The sequence below is a fragment of the Cuculus canorus genome, chromosome 1, assembly GCF_017976375.1.
Source record: "Cuculus canorus isolate bCucCan1 chromosome 1, bCucCan1.pri, whole genome shotgun sequence".
NCBI lineage: Eukaryota > Metazoa > Chordata > Aves > Cuculiformes > Cuculidae > Cuculus > Cuculus canorus.
Window position 1 is genome coordinate 78,997,191 of NC_071401.1, and position 22,665 is coordinate 79,019,855.

The 22,665-nt window shown below is 37.0% G+C and overlaps 1 protein-coding gene across 1 annotated transcript in view; it reads left to right on the forward strand.

Moving 5' to 3' along the window:
• Nucleotides 1-22,665, forward strand: part of MOSPD2 (motile sperm domain containing 2) — a 54,344-nt gene that overhangs the window by 22,008 nt on the left and 9,671 nt on the right. Inside the window, exons 3-10 of the mRNA XM_054060886.1 lie at nucleotides 1,508-1,663; nucleotides 2,369-2,455; nucleotides 5,028-5,182; nucleotides 9,290-9,350; nucleotides 11,213-11,251; nucleotides 12,193-12,317; nucleotides 17,630-17,800; nucleotides 20,515-20,627. Coding sequence (XP_053916861.1) covers nucleotides 1,508-1,663; nucleotides 2,369-2,455; nucleotides 5,028-5,182; nucleotides 9,290-9,350; nucleotides 11,213-11,251; nucleotides 12,193-12,317; nucleotides 17,630-17,800; nucleotides 20,515-20,627 — 907 coding nt within the window. The remainder of the gene's footprint in view (nucleotides 1-1,507; nucleotides 1,664-2,368; nucleotides 2,456-5,027; nucleotides 5,183-9,289; nucleotides 9,351-11,212; nucleotides 11,252-12,192; nucleotides 12,318-17,629; nucleotides 17,801-20,514; nucleotides 20,628-22,665) is intronic.

Consider the following 22,665-nt stretch of genomic DNA (forward strand, 5'->3'; position numbering starts at 1 on the left):
CGGAAAATTAAAGTCACCCACAAGGACAAGAGACAGAGATTTAGAGACTATCCCCAGCTGTTTATAGAAGAGCTCATCAGTTGCTTCTTCTTGGCTGGGTGGTCTGTAACAGACTCCTATCACAAAGTCTGCCTTCTTGTGGGCTCCTCTGATTTTAACCCATAGGCATTCGGTCCCATCCTCACCCTAATCCAATTCAAGAGTATCAAAACACTCTTTGACATAGAGTGCTCCCCTGCCTCCTTTCCTACCCTTCCTGTCCTGCCTGAAGACATTATATCCCAACATAGCTGTACTCCAGTTATGTGAGTCTTCCCACCACATTTCTGTGATGGCAATGACATCGTAGTCACCTTGCCCTACCATAGCTTCCAGCTCATCCTTCTTATTGCCCATGCTATGTACATTGGTGTATATGCACTTCAGCTGGGCTGATGAACCTTCAGCCGTCATAAAGGGAAGTGAGTTCATTCTCAATTGACTGTTCCTTGGAGTAACTAATTCCACAGACCCAGTTTCATCCTTACTGTCCCCACTTGTACTCGCCCTCACTTGCCCCGTGGTAGTGTACTGGTGGTCCTCTCCAGCACACCATTTCTCAGTCGCTGGTGTCCCACTTCCAGGCTGATTCCCAACTAGCCTGGTCTCCCCCCCTTACCCCTTCACATCTAGTTTAAAGCTTTATTTAAGAGCCTAAGTAGATTTTTAGAGGTAACTTCAGTCCCCCTTGGAGACAAGCATGACCCATTCCTAGTAAGAAAACCTGGGGGTGGGTGGGTCACCCCACGATCAAAGAAGCCAAAGCCTCTCTCCTCACACCAGGCTCGGAGCCAGGCATTAATCAGTTGTTTGTCCCTGACCTCCTGTTCCATTTTCCTTAGTACTGGGATAGAACTAAACACCACTTGTGCTCCAGAGCCCTCTATCATCCTCCCTAAAGCCCTGAAGTCTCTTTTGATGGCTTTCAGCGCTGTAAGTCATTATTGCCTATTTGAAATACTAGCAGGGGATAGTAATCCGTTTCCTTCACCAAGGAAGGGAGTTTTCTATTGATGTCCCTCACTGATGCCCCCGGTAAGCAGCAGACCTCCCTGTGGAGAGGGTCCGGTCTGCAGATGGGTCCCTCCACTCCTTTTAGAAGGGAATCCCCTAAGATGATCACTCTCCTCTTTTTCTTGACAGAGGATGTTTTTAGGGCTTTCTAAACACACTGGAGCCTAGGGAACGTTTCTAGGTTGTGGGGACCATCTTCTTCTTCCTGGGGAGTAGGTTCTACCTGCAGCGCTTCATATTGATTTCTGAGGGCTATCTGGGGGTTAGTTGTCCGGGTGGGGGGGAGCAGGTTTCCTGTGCCGGACAATTTCTCACGGTAAGCTTTATCTGCTTAAGGTTTGAAACAGCAAAAGCTTCTGTACGTAGGAGATCTTCATGATGAAACTTGATAAATCATCTTTTCATGTTTTCGTGCGAAATGCTACATTCTTACACTGATTTATGTATTTGCTAGATAAATCGGAGAAATATGATTCCAGAGATGTGGAAAGACTTCAGCAAGATGATAAATGGGTTGACAGTTACCTGATTTGGCGTCATGATGTTGTGGATGATACATTAAAGATGATTGATGAAAGCTTTCAGTGGAGAAAGGAATATACAGTTAATGGTAAGTGTGTTGGTTTCCTATTGAACTACAACTGGCTTCTATATGTAGTTTTATTAAGCACCATTTAAAGGTTTGGTAAGCTCCACAGAGCTGAGCAAGAATTTTTATTTTCAAAAAAAAAAAGGAAAAAACTATTGCTTTTCATGTTGACTAGTACTGTCTTGCTGTTTTGTTGTGGTTCCATGTGCCTATTGAAAAGGAAGGAAGGCAACTTCTCGTGTTTTGTTTCTGTGTGTTTCCCATGAGGGAGTCCTTAAAGCAAACAGCAAAATCCCCACAAAAACGGGGGTTTGTTGTTCATCTTAGTAGCACTAACCTGATAACCCAGGGTGGGATAGGTCTGTATTTTATACGGCAAGACTGTTTTGAAGATGGACTTCATCTGCAGGACTTCAGTCTGAAAGAATAGAGCAACAGGAACTGTAGATATGAGGTAAAATAAACGTTTGCAGCATTTTTGTCTTAAATCAATTTTCTATTTTTATTTCTTCTGAAGTATATCCTACTCCACAGCATGACAGGAAGAAGATAGTAAAGATTACGAATGAGCACAATATTTACATTAGTTTAGTAAAGGCCTTAGAAAAGTGGCTTTTAAAGAAATATTGCTATTGTTGCTAGAGTCTGCATTTTTAGTTACTTCTGTCAAGTTATAATGTGATTGTTAATATGATTACTGAAATAATCTTTCATTTGGCTTTGCAGACTTGTCAGAATCTGTCCTTCCAAAATGGTTATTTGAAAGTGGTGTTCTCTTTCTGCATGGATATGATAAAGAAGGCTATAAACTGTGTAAGTTACATAGAACACAATATTTTCAGTCACTTATCATTATTTTATTTCCAGCACTTTAGCATCTAATTTGAAAAACGTTTTAAAACCAGTAGTAGGTACACACTGACAACTGCTTTTACTAAAAATGGAGAGAAGTTTGTAACATTGAGTATCTTTGCATCACAGGAAACTTTATCAGCAATTTTCAAAAATCATAACTCTTTATCCTAATTATAAAGCACTTCTTAATTTTCCTGTTGAAGAGCTTTTTCTCTATCTACTCTGACTATTACAAATGTCTATTGCAGTTCATTTTCACTGCTTTTCTAGTAGCCCACATCTTTACGTGCTTGCGGTGGTTCACAGGAGGTCTACAATGTTTTTCTTTGGGTTTTTTCCCTACTTCTTTTTCTGACATCATTGGAATATTCAGTAACAGCATGGACAGCTGAGAGTTGTTGGATAATCCACTCAAGTTGTCTGATTAATTTGTGGTAATTAAAGAATAAGATTTGTAGGGAAGCAGGAAACATTGATACGTTCCTAAAATCTTTTTAATAGACTATAGTAGATGATCAATATTATTTTCTATAGATAATTCTGTTGTAACATCTCGCATATTTACTTTTAATTAAGCTTAAAACCTGAGGTGAAGTAGGCTTTTGAAACAGATCAGTCGTGAGGCTTTCCAAGCAGTGAACTCAAGCCTTGAATGAACCAAAAACTTAAATCTGAAATTCTCCTTTTCCTTGGCTTATGAAGGCTTGTTTGTGATTCCAGAAATACAATGCAATCTTTTACAAAAACGACTGTTTTAAACAGCAATATAGTAGTTCTGGAAAAAAAAAAAAATGTGACCAGAAAAATACAGCTTTTGTCTATAGCCGTTTTGTCAAACTGTCCCTTTTCATATCATTATAAAATACCAGTGCTGTATGAAAAGTTGCAGCTTTGTTATGCTTTATGATTTTCATTTAGCCTCCAAGGTAAGTAGTGGTGATATTTTGTGTGGCATTTAAAAAGTTGAGTGTGATTACACTGGGTGGTTCAATTTGGTAAGATCTAGGGAAGGGGACGAAGTAAAGAAAACAATTACTTTCTTGCTTCTGCGCTTGAACTGAGAAAACTGCAATTCTTTCGTGACAAGAAAGTGTAAGTCAGAAAAATAATCATTTCTGATTTTTTTCTATGAAACATTAATATCTTGATTTTTATTCCGCCCCCCCCCCCCCCATAATTGAAATGTTTCTTCTGGGAATGTTAGTTGGATAAGGACATCTGACTTGGTATGCAAGTTCAGATTGTCTTGTAATTGAGAGTTTGATTAGTCAGTATTTAAGAACTGTTTTTTGGGCCACATGTTCCATTCTCATTTTGTTAGGTAAAACAAACGTTTTTAGAATGAATCGTGGAATAGTTTGGGTTGGAATGGACCTTAAAGATCATCCAGCTCCAACCCCCTTGCCATGAGCCAGGACACTTTCCACTAAATCATTTTGCTCATCCAACCTGGCCTTAAATGCCTCCAGAGATGGGAGATCCACAACTTCCCTGGATGACCAATTCCTTTGAAATATAAAAAAAAAAATTCAGCAAATATTGGTTACTTTCACAAGAGTCCTCTATGTGAAAAGGGGTATCTTTTTGTAATTCTCTTAACTTAAAGTATCTAGTTACTATGCTGCATTTTAAAAAAAGAAAAGTAGATTTTTTACATGAGCTACAAAATACTTTTTATTTGCAGCTAGAAGTAAAGCACATGGAGAAATCTTTTTTTAATAAGACTTCAAGTTCCAGGCAGTAAGATATTAGAGTATATCTATAATTATTTTCTAGGCTTGTCTAATTTTTTATTTGTAGAGCTACCAGAAATGAAGGCTGCTTTTCTCATTGCTGCCTGGATATTCCTTTAATCACTTCACTGTATATTCAGTAATTTGGTTTCAGAGGTTTTTATGAAGTCTGTTACTTTGAAATTTGCATCTTGTCATAGGAAGACTTTTCTTGGCATGACTCACTTCTTATTCCAGAAGGATATATGTTGGGCTTTCATTTATGTAATGTTGCTTATCTGTATTTTTAAAAATTTTATTTTAGAAAGGTCTGCTTTTTATACAGTTCATAATGTATATATAATTAGTTTTTCAAAACAGGTCAGCTACAGTGCTGTAGAAAAACGTATTCAGAAAAAGAAACATTTTCACAGCCACAGCAACACTTAAAATGTATACAGAATATAATAGATCTGAAGTCTGTGTGATTTATTTGAGTTTATGAAATTATAATATAGATAAGAAGTAGCCTTTAGATACATGAAAAGTATTTTTGCACTTTCTTCTGTGCTATAAAGGTTTGTGGTTTTAATTTTTAAGAAATTCTAGTGTAAAACAGTGAGCAAGGAAAAAGTTCTGTGTGGAAACGTATGCAGCTGTTAGTCTGCTGTTAAGTGGCCACAAAACCAGTAGTAAAGTAGAATACAACCTCAGGTGTTAGTAAATTTCAATGCATTCTGTCCAGTTATTTGTATAATGTTTTCCTATTAATTTGGATCTGGTTTTTCATTGTTTTGTGTTTTTGCTTTTCTGACAAGTTTGGTTTAGAGTGAAGCATCATACAAAAGATTCGAAACAGCAACTTGATAAAAAGAAACTGGTGGCTTTTTGGTTAGAACATTATGCAAAGAGAGATCATGGAAAGCCCTTAACAGTGGTATTTGACATGGCTGAAACTGGAATTAGTCACATAGTAAGTATTTTTATGATTTTTTTTCGAATTGCTTTCTGAATTATCCCCAGAAAAACGTGAGTCCTTGACACCTAAGTAACTTAACGTTTGCTCACATTAGTGATACATAGGGCTTACCATGACATGAGCAGTTTCCAGGAACCTTTGGTACATATTGAAGTCTTGTGCAGCACATTTGAAAGCTTCTTTTTAGTTTGACTGAGCCAAAATTACTATATGTTGTAGTTACTCACCGGCTTGATTCGTCAGTCATTATGGATGACAGTAGTAGAACTTATTTTTTGGAAACCCAAAAGGTGTTAAGCTGAGCTGTCTTATTGTGGGTACAGTTGCTGCCATTTTTCAACTGCTTCATTTCCACAGTTATATTTTTTTGATGAATCAGTCAACCAGGTGTGAAAGGTGAAAAAATGGGATAATGGTAAAGCATTAAAACCCTTAGATGCAGTGGCTGAGATTGAGCATCATGGTCTGTTCTGGCAAGTCAGCATTTTGAACTGACAGTTCAGATTTTGGTCTTGTTTGTCCGTGCTATGTATGCTGTCCCTGTATGTTTACATTGTGGTCATTATAAGTCCATGCATGTGTTTCTCTTCACCCACTGAATTATGTTGTGGAGGGAACTTAGCTTCATGCCAAAGAGCAGTTCATCAAGTAGACTTGCTTTCAGTTTTGCCTTAATTGAATATAGCTGCATTCTGGCTTTTCTCTTACTAAGAAAACATGTTCTTAGCATGATGAGCCTAATAGGGTGAAGGAATCTGAGTGCTTGTTGTGTACAGATATAGAGGAAAATGAAGATGTCTGAAACTGGGCAGATGAGATACAGGCCTACCGTTCAGAAGTCTAATGGACTGAAGCTTATGCTTCTTCAATAATATCATCTTCACCCACTTGAATTTTCCTGTCCAACTGTGAGCTTTGCTGAAGACTGCTTCTTCTAAGTTTGACCTTACATAAATGAGATTCGAACTTTTCAGAAGAAAAGACATTTCTCTTAGCAGGAGCTCTCTTGTTCTGGGTATTGGGAAATAAGTTGAAAAAATGAATTCCATACTGATTAGTCAGTCATATGTCAAGTCCATATGCTAATGCTAGTTTGGGAATTAGAGATTCTTTATCTTTATAGAAAGGTTTGTGTAATTTCATGCCTGAAGTAAACTTCAGAGGATGTTTCAATTCAGGTGATGGTTGTAGTTCAGGAAATTGTTCATGTGTGTTACGTGAAATGTAAGTGTATTTAAGAACTTCCTGAACTGTTGGTCTTAACTGTTCGTGAGTCCTGTGCCTATATGGAAAAGTGGAAGATTTTAATAATGTCATTGTGGGTTATTGAATTTTCAAAAGCTTTATGTATTGTCTTTTTGGCCATAGCACTTCATAAACTGAATGTGAAAACATTGCTACGTTGAAATTTCCCACAAACTTCTCCCCATGGAATCTTCTTAATTTAGAAAAACAGTAGTTGAGTATCTCTTGATTTTCACTAAAGCTTTCACAAAGCACGTAAGCATTTGTTCTTATGTGATGTCTAGAATTTCATAGTGTGCAGTATTTACTTTTTCTTCACTGATTCTTGTACACCCTCTGAACCTGTTGTATGGATGCCAAATTATACCTGCATTTTTTTAAAGGATGCCACACTATATTCAATTTGTAGTGCAGCAGCATCAATGATGTAGCATGAGAGTGGTAGAGATTCTTCTGTTCAGAGCTAGAGCTCAATAGGGTGTTTTTCCATTGTGATGCATAAATGCTATCATCTATTTTGAGACACAAAGAAATTCCTTTCTGATATGACAGCTTTCAACCTCCAAAACATACAAAGAAATACAGTTGTTTCCCTTGTTTAAGCATTTACTTTAGTAAACTTGAGATAGGGATGTTTTGCCAATGTCTGTTGCTTGTATGTGTCGGCTCTTCTGTGAGGACCAAAATGACAAACTGCTCCTTGTGGAGTTATTTGTAAATATATTACAGTTGAAGACTGCAACTGTGCTCTGGTTTTGTCTTCTGTGGTTTCTTTTTACTTCCCATGCTTTGAGATGGAATGTTTGAGACAATACTTTATTCTCCTGCCTCAACATTGATCAGTATACTGACTGCTTGCATACTGTCATTTGGATCTTTTTGTGCATTTTCTAGAAGTTATTTAATAGGCATTTGCTCCTAAGGTTGTTCCTTAGTTTTAGGCATGTCTTGTTACAATCTCCTGTTTCAAAAGCTGTTGCTCTTACAGAGCAAAGAGGTTCTGGTTAACATCTGGATCACTTGATTACTTAGGGCTAAGCGCAGTACGTGCAGTCTTCATTTTATGTTGTCATTTTTACGGTGAGTCTTTAAATCCACCACATCCAGGGTGTTTTCGTGATCTATTTTAGGTACGAGTCAGGTTGTCAGCTTGTGTGCATCTTTGCATTAAACAGCAACTTTAGGTAGTCTGGTATGTTAGTAAACCAGTAGAATTTGATATGGTTAATGGCATAGAATGAAGCTGCAGCTTATGTCTCAGTTGAGGTCCTCTTCTGCAATTTGGAACCGAAAATTCGTTGTTTTCAAATGTATGTAGATTTTGGAGTGGATGTGTTGTAGTATGTCTTCCTTTAGCTCCAACTTTCTACCTGTTAGTATCTTTATAAGGAAAGCTTAAATATTTAATGTTTGCTTTGTAGAAGCTTGCTTAGAAGACTAGAACTATAGCACTTCCTGCATTCTTACTGTTTGCCCCATTGCTGTGGACATCTGCTATGTCAGTTTTTATTGGTGGTGTACTGCCAGGTGATTCTCGTAGCTCCTGACTTGATTTACCAGCTCAGGTAACTAGAGTAGGTGCAGTTGTAGAACAGTCTGCTAAAATCTGTACTTGTAGTTCCAGTCTTTCATCAAAATAATGGATTTATTTTCCTAATATCTGATACTTCTGCTTCTGGATGGGCAGTGGAATAAAGAGCAGCATGCTTGTCAGATCACAGGAGGTTCTAATAATGGCTTGGAAATCTATCATTACTTATTTTATTAAGGAAACTGCATGTGGTACAAGCAACAACCAATGAAGGTAAATGCTTCTATTAAAGGCTACCTTCTGTCTGTAAAGATAGCAAGCTTTCAGTTAGTTTCTGTGTACTGAATCTACTAGTAAAGCTTTCAGGTTGTTGGTAATCCTCTTGTACAGGATGTTGGATATTTTCTTTGTCCACAAACGTATTAGTGTGTCTATGTCACTCTAGGAGTCTGTTCTCCATAACATTGTTACTGTTAGGACAGACTCTGGATGCTCCATTAGCAATGTAGTTGGTGCTGTCTGTGAAAGGTTCCTTTGTAGTAGTGGTCACTTCTGTTAGAAGGACCAGGAAAAGTAGTAGTACTTGTGGCAGGCTTCCCACCTAAACAAAGTACTTCACTATGGCAAGGTATCTCTTACTTTGTTATCTGTACCTGTTTCATGAAATGTCTTTGTCTTTTACTGCATAGTCTGTTCTGTTATACCTGGATTTTGCCACGGAGGCTTGGATGTACTGTTTGTGTGGCTGCTTGTTGAAGGGAAGCACCCTGAAAACTGGGTGTCAGCAGTTCTTTTGAGTGCTCTCTGGCTACAGTTTCTATGCATACCACAACCTGATACTAAATCCAGACAATCTCTTAGGAGGAAAACTTAGTTTTTCTTTTCTGGAAGCTCCTGGATATAGTATTATGTTGAACAATATGCAGAAAAAGTTATTAAAGGGAAATTTCAGTATGTTTAGTGTTCTCCCTTATAGGACTTCAAGGTCATCTGTCCAGCTTCTCTAGATTTAAAGGTTTGTTTTTTCTGTATCCATTTCAGCTTAAATCCTGATGCTACTCTGCAGTAGTTCAGATACCTAACTTACTGCGTTGATAAGTTTGACTTTTTTGTAACATCGTAAAGCTAAACTTGACCACAATGCTGCAGCAATCAAGTGAAATCAAAAGCATTACATTGTGTTTAGATGTATGGAGTTGTGTGTAAAACATGAATATAGGTGATTGTTATAAATATTTTGTGCTGTTCAGTGAATGCCTTCGTTTAAGTCTGCATTTTAAAGGTTTGGTTTTTTACATTGTATGTCCTCTATGCTTTTATTTTAGGATTTGGATTTTGTTCGGTTTATTGTGAGCTGTTTTACAGATTACTACCCAAACTTCCTCAGTAAGTATTGTAGATTATGTTTTAAGTGCTGTAGACTTGTATAATAAGATCATTTTGTAATGCTGCTGATGGTGAGGAGGACCTAAGTCTTTTTGTGTAGGCTTTGTGTGGTAACTACACAGGATGCATGGATGTTACAGTTTGAGAATGTTATGTGCTCATAAATCGGCACAACTTGGTATTGTAAGTAATTTACGTTCATCAAAAATTACCCCTGAGTTGGGGCAACCCCAGGCACAATTACAGGCTTGGTGGAGAATGGATTGAAAGAAGTCCTAAAGAGAAGGACTTCGGGGATGCTGGTCGATGAGAAGATCAACATGAGCCTGCAGTGTCTGCTTATAGCCCAGAAAGTCAACCATATCCTGAACAGCATCGAAAGCAGCTTACGGGAGGTGATCCTGCCTCTCTGCTCTCTTCTCAGGAGATGTCACTTGGAGTACTGCATGCCATTCTAGAGTGCTCAGTAGAGGAAGGGCATATATCTGTTAGAGCCCAAAGGAGGGCCACGAAGATGATCAGAGGGCTGGAGCACCCTCCTATTAGGATAGGCTGGGAGAGTTAGGCTTCTTTGGTCTAGAGAAGAGAAGGTGACAGGGAAGGAGGATAAGGGGTAACGGATTTAAGCTGAAAGAGGGGAGATTTAGGTTAGATGTTCGGAAGACTTTTTTTTTTTTTTACTGTGAGGGTGGTGAGGTATTGGCACAGATTGCCCAGAGAAGCTGTGGATGCTCCATCCCTGGAGGTGTTCAAAGCCAGGCTGGATGAGACTTTGAGAAGCCTGATTTAGTGGGAGATGTCCCTGCCCATGGCAGGGGTTTGGAACTGTATGGTCTTTAAGGTCTCTTCTAACTCAAACCATTTTATGATTCTATGATAAAAATGAACTGGCTTCTCATGAAACAAGAATCTTGAGACACATTTTTACAGATGAGAAATTGATACAAGTATCTAATAGAACTGAATTGGCTTGGTTTTGGTTTTGTTACTTGCATAGAAGCTTTGCAAGCTTGCGTGAGACATTGCATCCTTCAGGAGTCTTTAGGAGGCAAAGAATGAATAGCTATAAAAAAATTTATGGAGTAGTGGTTTACTCTGAATAGATTAAGGTGTGTGTGCGCACACTTGCAAAGACCTATCTACTTGCCTGCAATTTTTTTTTTTACGGATAGACAGACACTAAATTTTTGCGAACTTGTATTGTAAGACTTAGATTAAATGAAAATGTGTTTGTGAATATTGAAATCCTATACGGTAACTGCTTAAAGTCTAATACTAGATTACAGCTTGCTAATCAAACATCAAGACTTTGACCAAATATTCAATTTAAAGGCAGGTGCAGTATTATGTATTTATTTTTTTCACATTGGAGAGAAATTTTGGGACATTTCTGCGTCCCAGTACTAACTTTGCAGACTTCTCTGCGAAAACAGAGAAAGCTTGGAGAAATAGTTTTATGAAGACTCTTTGTTTTCCTGGGACCAGTAGTTGCTGAATATAACTGTTAAACTTTCTTTTCCATTCAGTTGTTGCTTTTCTATATGGAGTTGAAATGTTTCCTTTCTCTGCCTTATTTGGGATGATTAGTTATTAGTAACAGTATGTCAGAAAAATAGTATTCCAGAGAAGTATATAAACAGTGTATCGATTTGTTTTTCTAAGTGCTAGCTGTTTTAGTGCTAGAAGAAGGTTTGTGCATGTTAAACAGTTATACAAAATTGCTTCAATAAGTAAGTGAATGTGGTGGCTTCTAAAAATGGGTATTCACTTTTTACATTACCATTGTTGCTGTGCTTCCCTTTAACCATAGAAAAACATAATGCTTGGTAATCAGTTTATTTCCCTTTCTTTTGTCTTTTCAGCAAAGATAGTGATCTTTGAAATGCCATGGATAATGAATGGTGAGTTGTTAGTGTTTGTGTTTTTTAGATCATAACTTCCTAAAAATAGTAGCATAAGTAGGAAGCATTTTTCTGCTCTGTGTAGATACAGCTAAAGGTGGAATTGTTAAACATGCATTTTTAAATCTGTGGATTACCTGCTTGTTGGTTTTCCTTCTTGTATCTTGAGTCTTACTTTAAATGGACTCTATGTTCACCCTGTTATCTTTAAAGCTTGGAGGACCTTGAATAGCTGTCTTCCCTTGAATCTTTCCAACTGTAATCCTTCCTAAACTACTTCTTGTCATGGTTTAGGAATACTCTTATTGTCAAATGTTGGATATTTTGGCCAGAATACGTTAGTAGTAAATACAATGCAAGACAGATGCCCAAGGCTGCACGCTGATGTTTTTGCATGTATTTTGATGTGCATGCTTCAGAAATTTAATCATGATGTACAGGATAAATATTCCTGTGTTTTTACTGTAGGAGTACATATTTTTATGGCATCTTCATATTCACGTTTTGCCATTATTGAATTAACTGTGATGTTTGAAAATACTATGTAGATCTAAATGTGTCTTTAAAGCAGAAAAACATTTCAACTAGGAAGACTATGTAATTATCTTTCTCAACCTTCTTTACTCCGATTTGGAAATAGAGTTGCTTTTTTAGATCCTCAGTGCTTTCTATGGTAGATTCGAAGAAAACAAAATTGTCATTTGTTAAATCAAAGATACTCTTTCCATTGAAGTCTTGTGCTCTATAGAGAAATGCAATATTTTGCTGTAAACAATGCTATTTTCCTTGCACTGTTTATTCCTATTATAATAGATGCTTTCAGAGGGGGTCCTGCCATGTTCTATGGGACAGAGCTTCTTTGTGTTCCATCATGTCTACCAGTACATTGCAAAAAAAATCCTTCCTGACAAGCTGTGTGTATATCTTTTCTCCTTTTAAAGCTGCTTTTAAAATTGTGAAGGGTTGGCTTGGCCCAGAAGCAATAAGCCTGTTGAAGTTCACAAACAAGAATGATGTACAGGAATACATCAGTGGAGAGTATCTACCACCTCACATGGGTGGAACTGTAAGTATTTTGACACTTCATGACCCTTTTGTGATACATTGAGACGTGCCTATGTAAATCACATATGCATGATTGTGAGTTGGCACTTTGTGGATGTGAAATTTCTTGAAATTGTTCTGCCAATGACAAATTGTAAGTCAAATTAGTAAAACATGGATTAACTTCATCAGGATTTGATATTTGGCAGACCTAATTACAGAAATAGTTTCTATGAACCATTCATCCATTTTCAAGTCTTTGGAAACCACTTAGTTACTCAGGTGTTTAAAAAAAAAAAACAAAAACATTTTAAATGTCATTCTTGCTTCTACTTTTTCCTACCGCCTCATGAAGGAGACATTTTGTGTTGGTTTCTGAAACATATTCTATGAACAGAAAATAAGCTTCATGGCCCTCAGATCTTTTCATCGTGCTCCAAAGCTATGGTTCAGTAAAGACAATCATTTTGCGATTATTTTCCCTTTGTCTCCAAGGCTGTATTATAGGACATGACTGTTGAAGATTCTTTAAGACTATTAGAGCCCCAAAGAGCTACAATCTGGCATTGCTTTGACAGAACCTGGATCTTATTCTTATACAATGTAAATGGCAAAACAGCACAAGCATCTTGTACAATACATTTCATGTTTCACGGAGCTAGTAAATCAGTTTGCATAATCTTTATAATAAAATTTACAGAAAAGTGATCTTTTTCCTTGAAAACATTTGTAGATCATTTATGGTAATAGAATAAGCTCACCGTAGAGGAGTTATTTTTATTTGTTCTCCATATTGCATATCTTCTAAGATATAGCAAGGTCCGGAATCACGGAGGCAGCTTATTCAAACCATTTGTCTGTGGTAGTAAGTTGCAGTGACAGAAATAATTTCATAAAATGGGAACAAACTTGTTTAACAAGAACTCAAAGGGTTTTGACAATTTCAGAAAAACAGCTATTCCTCTGTATATTCAAGCCCTTTATTTTGGACCAGCAGATTTTTTTGTCTGAGCCTGTTGATATTTAGGCACATTGTGGGTGTTTTCAACTTCTAACCTCAGAATTGTCAGCATCTGGAAGCCCTATTAGCAAATACTCATACTCCAAAATTGTGCTGAAGATCCTCCTCCTTCCAAAGACTTTTTCAGTGCATACAGTAAAGCAGGATTTTGCATCTCTCTGACAGCAAGAAGTTTTTCAACCAGGAGATGGGCAATTTGCTGTCCTTTCTCAGAACTGAACTTTTCCTGATGTGGTTACCCTTGGCTCCTATTGAGTCAACTACATTCTCTGAAGAGTGCATTCACCAATATTACTGTTGTCAGACCTGTTTTTGAAGACAGTATTCGACTTGCACAAATTCTTTCCCCTCAGGTGTTTGGTTTTGGTTTGGTTTTTTTTTTTTTTTGCTTGCTTCCAGTTCTTTCTGTTATCTTTGATTTCCACACGTTTAGGAACAGATCATGTTTGCAACTAGCATAATGCAGATGAGGAGTACGGCACGTCTGTTCAGTCTTTGTATTCAATACAGTGCCCATAAGTAGCCTTTCATCCTTTTTCTGCTGTGTCCCCTATGAGGATCCATTTTGAAAGAGCCAAGTCTTGCCAGATATAAGCAAGTAATGGAGCAGGTCATTTGCTATTTACTTTGCAGAGATACAGAGAACGTAAATGCAGTGGAATCTATGTATCCAAGAAGAGTGTTAGGCTAGTTTTGGAATTAACAAAAAAAATCTTTTTTGGAAATAGAATTAATGATGTTGATCTTGAAGTCAGTGACTTTTTTGCATAATCAAGGGAACTGTCTCTCCATCAGAAGCCTTCAAGCTTACATATCTCAGTCAGGTTATCTTCATTTATGTTTTGATTTTACTCTGGCTCAGGTTCACTCAAGGGCTGAATCTGAGGCTTTCCACAGCAAGGTTTTTCTGTCAGCCAGCTGTGAAAGGAGGAAAATAACTTGCTTGGGCTTAGACAACTAGTGGACAATGGTATGTCCAGAATATCAAAAGCATTAAAAGGAAAAATAGAAGACAGAAGCTTGGACTTTGCAGTGTTTTGGAATGTAAACTTAAGTTCCATTCAAGTCCTCATCAGTGTCTGTTGGCTGTGGCTGTTACCATGCTGCTAATCAAGAGCAGTTGCATACCAGGTTCCTGGTGCTGAGTGGTTCTTGTCCGTGTTGCAAAGATGTTCCTCTCTTTATAGTAGTTTTGTTTTGGAGAACTTGTTGGAATTGCCCAAAACAGAATTAGGAGCAAGCTAATGTTAAGCATTCTGGAAAAAGAGGGTTATGTACTCAAGAGCAACTTGCCTAGTTTTTTTATTAATACATGTATACCAGGTTACCATTTTTCTGGATTCCCAGTCTGTTGTATTGCACATTCTACAAGTTCCACCTGCTGATATTAGTGGTGGAGTAGGCTAGTTCTTAAGGCAGAACATGGTTCTGGCTGATCAGGGAGATTTGTTACCTCTGGTAATGTTTTGAACAAGATCTTAGAGTCATAGAATGGTTTGGCCTGGAAGGGACCTTAAAATTGAGTGTATACATTGCAAAATATACACAAACTAAAACCCTGCTGTATATATATTTGCCCCATTCTCCTTTGCCAGTTATCTACAAGTCATGCTTGTTAAATCCAGGATTTCTCCCCACTGGTGTCAGTACTGAGCAATATATACTAGAAAGCTGTGTTCTTCACCTATAGCTTGTTTTCTTGAAGGGGCCTTTTTTAGGACAGTGGACTGAAGGTAAGACATCACTAAGCATTTTTCTTGTGATTTCATGGCCACTGTGTACATGTCATCTTAGAAAATATCACTGCCACAGTTAATATAGCTCTACTGTAAAGTGTCTACATCTGCTCTGAAAGAAAGCCATTAGTATATAGAATACATAATGCATTCTATAGAATTATTTACTGATAAGTATTGAATAAATCAGTCTTATTTACCTGTGTGAGGTTTTCCCCTGTTAGTAGATAAGCCTATGCCATTGAGACTTATGGACCGTGCTTGAGAAGTTGTCTTAGTGGTGAGATTCTGTTCAGCTACTTAAGCTGTCAAGCATCATGGATTAATGTGGCCAACTGAAATATGCAGCAAAATTAGTATGTCTTCACTAAGGTTACTTTGTCATATAACCTTCTTCATATGCTAGAAGGGAATGAAAAGACTTTTGATTGGTTTGGCTAAGGTAAACCTGGCTATTTCTGTCTTGTATTTGCAAATGGAGGATGTCAGTGTTCTGCAAGCTAACTGTGATATCTGGAGTCTTCTAGAAAATAGTGAATTAGTTACTGATACTTAAAGCATGTCCTTTAGGCCTTTGATAGGATATTGTTTGAGCCAGTGGATACCAGTTTCATTCACCTGAAGGTCTGTGACTGTTGCCTTAGCTTGGAGAATAGGAGAGATTTGGCCTCTATAGATGAGCAGGAAGTATGGAGGTTTGTTTCAGCTTCCTTTGAATGCCCTCATCTAAGGTTCGTTGGTTTTGGGTTTTTTATTTCTTAATGTCACATTCTTTGTTTTGAGAAAATATATGGAAAACTGTATTGAAACTTTTTTTTTTATGTCTATACTGATTGTAGCTTGGGAACTATTGGTATGACTTGAACCTGCCTCACAGGAGTCAAAGCTGTTATTTTCATTCTCCGTTAGAAAAGCTGACAAACTCATTCAGTTTCCTTGGGGCTTAAAACTATTTTAAAGTTCAGTAGGAACAGACCCCCCTGTTTAAACAGTTTCTAACATTATAGAATAATGTTAGAATCCTTTCAGTTCGAAAGGACCTACAAAGATTGTCTAGTTGAACTTCCTGAGCAGTTCACGGCTGACCAAAAGCTAAAGCATGTTAATGGCATTGTCCAGTGATTCTTAAATGTGGAGTCTGGGGCATTGACTGCTTCTGAGATGCTTGTTCTAGTGTTTGACCAACCTCTTGGTAAAGAAGTACTTCCTGTTGTCCAGCCTGAAGCTTCCCTCACTGATGTAACTTTGAACCATTCCCATGTGTCCTGTCACTGGATCCTCAAAAGAAGAGCTCAGCACCTCCCTCTCCACTTTCCTGCCTCAAGATGCTGTAGAGAGCAGTGAGGTTGTCCATCAGTCTCCTTTTCATCAAACTAGACAAGCCAAAGTCCTTAGCTGCTCCTTACAGGATATTCCTTCCAGCACCTTTCACCACCTCTGGGTGCTTTGAATGACCTTGATGGCCTTCTTACATTGCCTGGCCCAGAACTGTACACAGTGCTACAGGTGTTGCATACAACAGGATAGTCCTGGCTAGTTATGCTGTTTGATGCCCCTCAGAATGCAATTTGTCCCATTGATTGCTAGGGTGTTGTTGTCTCGTACTGAGCCTGCTGCCAGCCATCCCCTTGAAATCCATTTCTGCAGGGCGGCCCTTCAGTCATTCCTGTCTCAATTTATACTCGTGCCTGGATTTAATCCATCCTAGGTGTAGAATCCACCATTTTAACTTGTTAAATTTCATTCCATTAATCATTTGCCTGTGCTCCAGTCTGTCTGTTTCTCTCTGCAAGGCCTCTTGTCCCTTGAGAGAGTCAACAGCACCTTCCAGCCTGTTATCATCAGCAAACTTGCTAATACTGCGTTCAGCTCCTCCTTTTGTTAAATAAGATGCAAAAAAAAACCTACTTGGAGAAGGTTAAAAATATTCTAGTTAGCAAAAACATTTACTGATCCTCCAATAACAAGGATACTTTTACTGTAGAAGTATCAAGGTCTTAAGTATACTGTTTCTTCATTACTCGCGCGTCTTGAATGTAGTCTTCAAATTGATTTGGCATTCTGAATACCAAAGTCTGAGTTGCAGGATATGTTAAAGGTCCACAATCTGTGTTAAACTTGAGAGATTGAGTGGCGTTGCTTTGTGGTTTTGGTTTAGTTTTTGATCTGTGGCTCTTGTGAAACAAAAATACAAAGTACAACTGAAGTTTTTCATCATTTGACACCTATTTGTAAAGAATATCTCAAAAGTTTTAAACCATGTTTCTTAGAGCTAAGAACCAAACTGTAGCATTAAGACTCTTGACTGCTGATCCTCAATAAACTAGATTCCACAGTTCTGCTGTGACTATAAATAACAATAGTAGTTATAATTCGGTGGCCTCATTAGGTTGTCTGCATTTATTTGTCTGTTAAAGATGAAATAAAAACACAAGAGTCCAATTTAAAATGGATAAATGAAACTTAGAAGTCAATGGGGGGAAAAAACTTACGGTGTTTTCATTTTAAAAAATACTAGGGAATTCACTTCTTATCCTCCTAAATAACTGGTCCTTTAAAAATCTCCTTGTATTTTAGGATTGTTTCAAGTACAGTTATCCTCCATTGGTTGATGATGATTTTCAAACTCCTTTATGTGAAAATGGACCAATTACTAGTGAAGACGAGCATGAAAGTAAAGAAGAGATTGATGCAGACACCAAGGAGGCTGGGGAGCCGAATGAAGAACAAAACCTTAATCAGAAAAAGGTATCAAATTGAAAATTGAGGCAAGACTAGCTAAATGTTTACAGACTGGGACAGGAGGCATATCATTTTTGGGTTTTGTCAGGTTTTTGCTTTGTGTACTGATTTTTATTTTTGATTTTTTTTCCCTTCCAGCTTGACAAAGGAACCCAGTAAAACTGAAAACTGTACACTTGCAGTTTCAGCCTTGCTTCTTAGCCTGTTAAGACCAGTTTCGTGCTTCTGAATGAGTAAAATGCAGACTGAATATTTAGTGTATCTCTGGCACATAGTGAATCTTGTTTTCAAAGGTTTTGTCTTTCTAGTTGGTTTAGTTTTCATTTTGGGTTATCTAGAGGTGTACATCTTAAAATACCTTGTTTTTCTGGGATGCTTAAGTCAGTATATACATGAGAAAATATTAATTATTTATACTTCAGTGGTTATTAATTTATTTTCTTAAATTATTGATAAATTCTCAACAGATAAGTTTTGATTTAGTCTCAGAAGAAACTGCATTCCTACTCCGTAATTCCTGTTCTACAATATAGTCTTCCTGCACTGGTGGCTATCTAGAAGTATCAAACATTCTTTTACAAGTCCATACAAAGTGCTGTTTATGAATATGCCATGATAGTGGGGATATTGCTTTTGAAAATAGTCAGAAAAGACTGAAATTCATGACTTCACTGGCATAATTAATTTTGGAATATAAATTGCAAAACTTCTGTTTAATGGAGTAGAATACTTAAATATTACACTTAATGTTTTAAATTTGTCAGTGATTTCAAGTACACAGCTCACTTTAAGTTGACCAGCTGTTCTTTGCAACTTGGCCAGATATTCAAGAGGTAAATTCACTGTCTTTAAGGTCAAAAGGAAGTATTACATAACCTTAGTGTCTTCTTAACCATTCAACTCAGTAGCTTGTTTTGGTTGTAGTCTCTCTTCCAAGCTCTGATTCCCGTTATGGAAGTTTGGAGGATTCCCTGTTAGTTTGAGAGTTGACTTTGGTGCTTAACTTTGGTGCTTTGGTGTGTATGTGCACGCATTTAATTTGATTGGCTAATTTAAACTTTCTTATTAAGGAAATTTTTGGGTTTTTTTTTTTCCCCTCTTAAAAATAAAGATTTTGTTTATTGTATTTTCTCTCATGGTGTAATTAAGCTGCTATTCAATCTTTTCAACGAACTAAGATTGCTATTTATACTCACCATAGTAATTGATATCCTATCAATTAATCTTAAAGCTCATTTAAAGGCCTTACCTTTAAAATACTTTTAAAATTTCAGACCTTTGTTGTTGATTTTTTTTTACAAAAAGCCGGTTATTATTTTGCTTCAATTCACTATTCTGCTCGCATATTTAAAAATACTTGCTATTTCATCCACAGCAAGTACACTGTTTTTTACGACTTTAATGCTATGTTATTTTTCCAAGATATTTTTGAGAAATTGGCTCAGAATGGCTGGTATTTCTTATTTCCAAGTGCATTATTTTTACTTGACTGTCTAAATAGAAATGCTATTTTTTTAATAAGGCATACTTCCAAATTGACAGATTTCAAGTGATCTGTGAGGTATAATTGACTTCATTATTTGTTGCACTACCAGCCTTTATATGCAGACTCTTGCATCAGTAATATTTCATCTGATTTATTTTCTGTATGTTTGCATGCCTCCTCTTATCCCATAGAAGGGCCCATTTCTTTCCAGAGTGTAGAGGAAGCCTAAGTGCCTGTTCTGTAGATGCCCTGACCTTTAATGTCCTGTAATGATGTTTTTCTCTGGTAGTCTTCATATGTACATGGAATAAAGCGCAACACAGCTAGTCAATTTATATCCTAACCTTTTACTGTAACTGTAGTTATAGGGGAAAAAATTGATTGAATTCCAATGTGATTTTTTTTATGAAACATATTTTCTATAAAATTTTGTATTCCTTTCATTCCCATATTTTAAATTTCCATAAACTGAATTCTCTTGTCTTCTCTCTGTATCTTAAGTGGAATAAAAACCAGGCTAAGCAAACTGTGCAGCTAGCTGATCTTGAATAATGATGTCACGACTTCTTTCAGTTTTCTATATTCCCCTGCCTGGTTTTGCACTTAATTCTGGAGTGCTTTAGGTTTTTGTAATATATTAAGGCCTGCTTACATATATTTTCTGAATTTAACTGAAGAAAACGCTCAGAACCTACAAGATCTGCAGTTTTGGATGCACCAATTCAATTAGCATTCTTTGGTTTTGAGCTTTCCAGTACTGAAGAGTTTCTTCTGCAAGCAGCAAAGATATACTTAGTATCTACAATACAATAAAGTGTGGAATTGATAACTCTGTTTTCTGTTCATTTTTTGCTGTGATTGTATTGGGGTGTCTGATTTAACTGCTAAGTTTTGCACTGAAAGAATAACATCAGTGTTTAATCTTAAGTTGTTGAAGTGCTCTAACTTAATGTGTTTGGAGCTTTCAAAAATAAACAACTTGGGCATCAGGAAAATACATGGAAAGAAAACAAAGCAGAAGTTTTGTTCTGTGCATGTTTAATACATTGCGGGACTTCTATACCTATTTTTTTTTCAGTGGACTTGAAGCAGCTTCAGGGAATGAATGCATACTGCTTCATCAGTAATATATAAATTGTTGAAATAAGCATTCTCATTCTGTGAATGCCTTTGTGGTTCTGTGACATGCAACCCAGGTTTGTAGTTAATCATTGTAAATGTCATTTTTACTTAGGTGAATTCTATAGAACAGATTTCCAAATCAGAGGAAACTGACAAAACAGAGATCAAACCAAAAAATGCAAAGAAAGCATTAACCACTTTTAAAGGACCTTTATTACATATCAGGTAATAATGTTATTTAACTTTTTTTTTTTTACGTGTCTTGGATGCTGGAGTACTGAACTAGCTGGTTTTCAAATTAAACTATTTTTTCAGACTGTTAGAGAACAACAAGTTAAACATCCTTTGAAGAGGAGTTTTTACAAAGCTCAAAGTTTTTTTAGATTTACGTGTTCTTAGTGAATCTTTTGTTGTCACCTTTGGGAGGCTTTTGGCTCTAATTAGTAGCTGTACATTACATTGAATGGTAGAAGCATGTCATGATTTCATTTATATTGAGAAACTATCATGGAATTTAATTAAACCTGTGCATATATGCAATGAGAGCAGTGGTTCGACGTTGTATTGGCTTAAGAAAGTACAATGCATTTACTAAGACAGCAGTTAAATCTTGCTGAATTGTTTTACCTTAGGATGGTGTAAGTGTCTACACCAGTAGTGTGTATCAGTGGAACTTAATAAATGGGTCCAGTTTATTTTGTGTGGGAAATGCTCTGTGTACATGGTGTATCTGCTCAGAAGATTTTGTTACTCAAGATGCTTACATCTTGCGGTTAGTCTACTTTTATCATTAAACTAGGGGAAAATAAATTGCCCAATATAATTTTTTTTTCATTTCACTGCCTGTCAGGTTAAGATGCTTGTATAGAAACTGACTTAGATGTTAACTGTTACTTTCACTTCCAGTTTGCTATTAGATGAATGAAGAAAATATCTAATATATAGGTAATTCATTAGCTAATTTTGTAAGTGCTGTACTGAGTTAGTTTTGGAATGAATTTTAATATTTAATATTTAATAAAATAGAAAATATTTTTATCTGTCAAGTTTTCCTGTTTTGTAAATGAAAGTTATCTTTGTAGTCCTTTACAAAATCCTCCTCTGCATAGACTAGTTTCTTGTATGGCAGAACCAAGGCATGCTCATTTTAAAAGAATGTCCCTATGGCAAAAGCAGCTATGTTCTTCCACCCACTTCAAAAAAAACAACAAAACCCAAAACAACCAATCACCAAACAGCTAAAACAACACCAACAAAAAAAAAAACAGATCAAAACCAATAACACCAACCAAACATTCTAAACAAAAAACAAAAAAACAACAAAACCCAACACCAAGAAAACAAGGAAAGAAAACAACCCCAAACAAGTCAGACCCCGGCTCATGTGTACCCTCATACCTCCCTTCATTTTTTCCTCTTAAAAGAGTTCAAGTTCTACCATTGGAATACAAGTGTTTGAGTTCATGTAAATTTCATTGAAGAGTAAAGTTAAATCAAGTATGGAGGTGCTAATTCTTGTAGTCCTGCTGTCATGGAAAATAAGTTACTTGTGTCTGCTAGAGTAAGTAGCTTTTATACTTGCTGATACTACTGGTGCCCTGTGAAGGGAGCAACCTACAGTCTGACTGGGAAGCTCAGGCAGAGTAGCTCTCAGACAGTGAAGTCGGGGAGAACCAGCAGCTTTTCTGTGCATCTGTAACTACTTTTGTGTAAGTCACAGCAAGGTCTTGTTAGACATCCTGCAGGATATTCTGTACCTTTAACTGCTTAGTGCTTGTTGGCTTTGTTGTGTGACCAAAGCTAGGTATTAGCACTCTTTTGTTTCTCCTGGTTCTACTCATGCTTACCAGTCATCTCTCTCTTCATGGTTTAGATTACACTTGCTCTGTTGCCTTATATACTTTACTATGAAAGTCTGGTCTGTATTGACCTTCATCCACAATGAATGAATATATTTGGTAAGACAAAAAGTAGCAGTTGACTTGCACTGTCTTGCTGAAGCCTAGCTTGTGTTGGATATTGAGGTGATAATTTTAAGTACAAACAGAAGGGGTTACCCCACACCCATCAGAGTAAAGAAAGTAGCATTTCTATAAAAATAAAAAACGATTGGGTGCTCATTTAAAAGAAAACACTCCACGCCCCCACTCTCAGCACTGTGGAACTGGTGCATCTCAGACATACAGCAGTGGCCTGCAAGCCCCATTTGTTTGGTTGTTTTTTTGTTTTTTTTATCAGTAGCTACAGTTGGTAGTGGAACAAG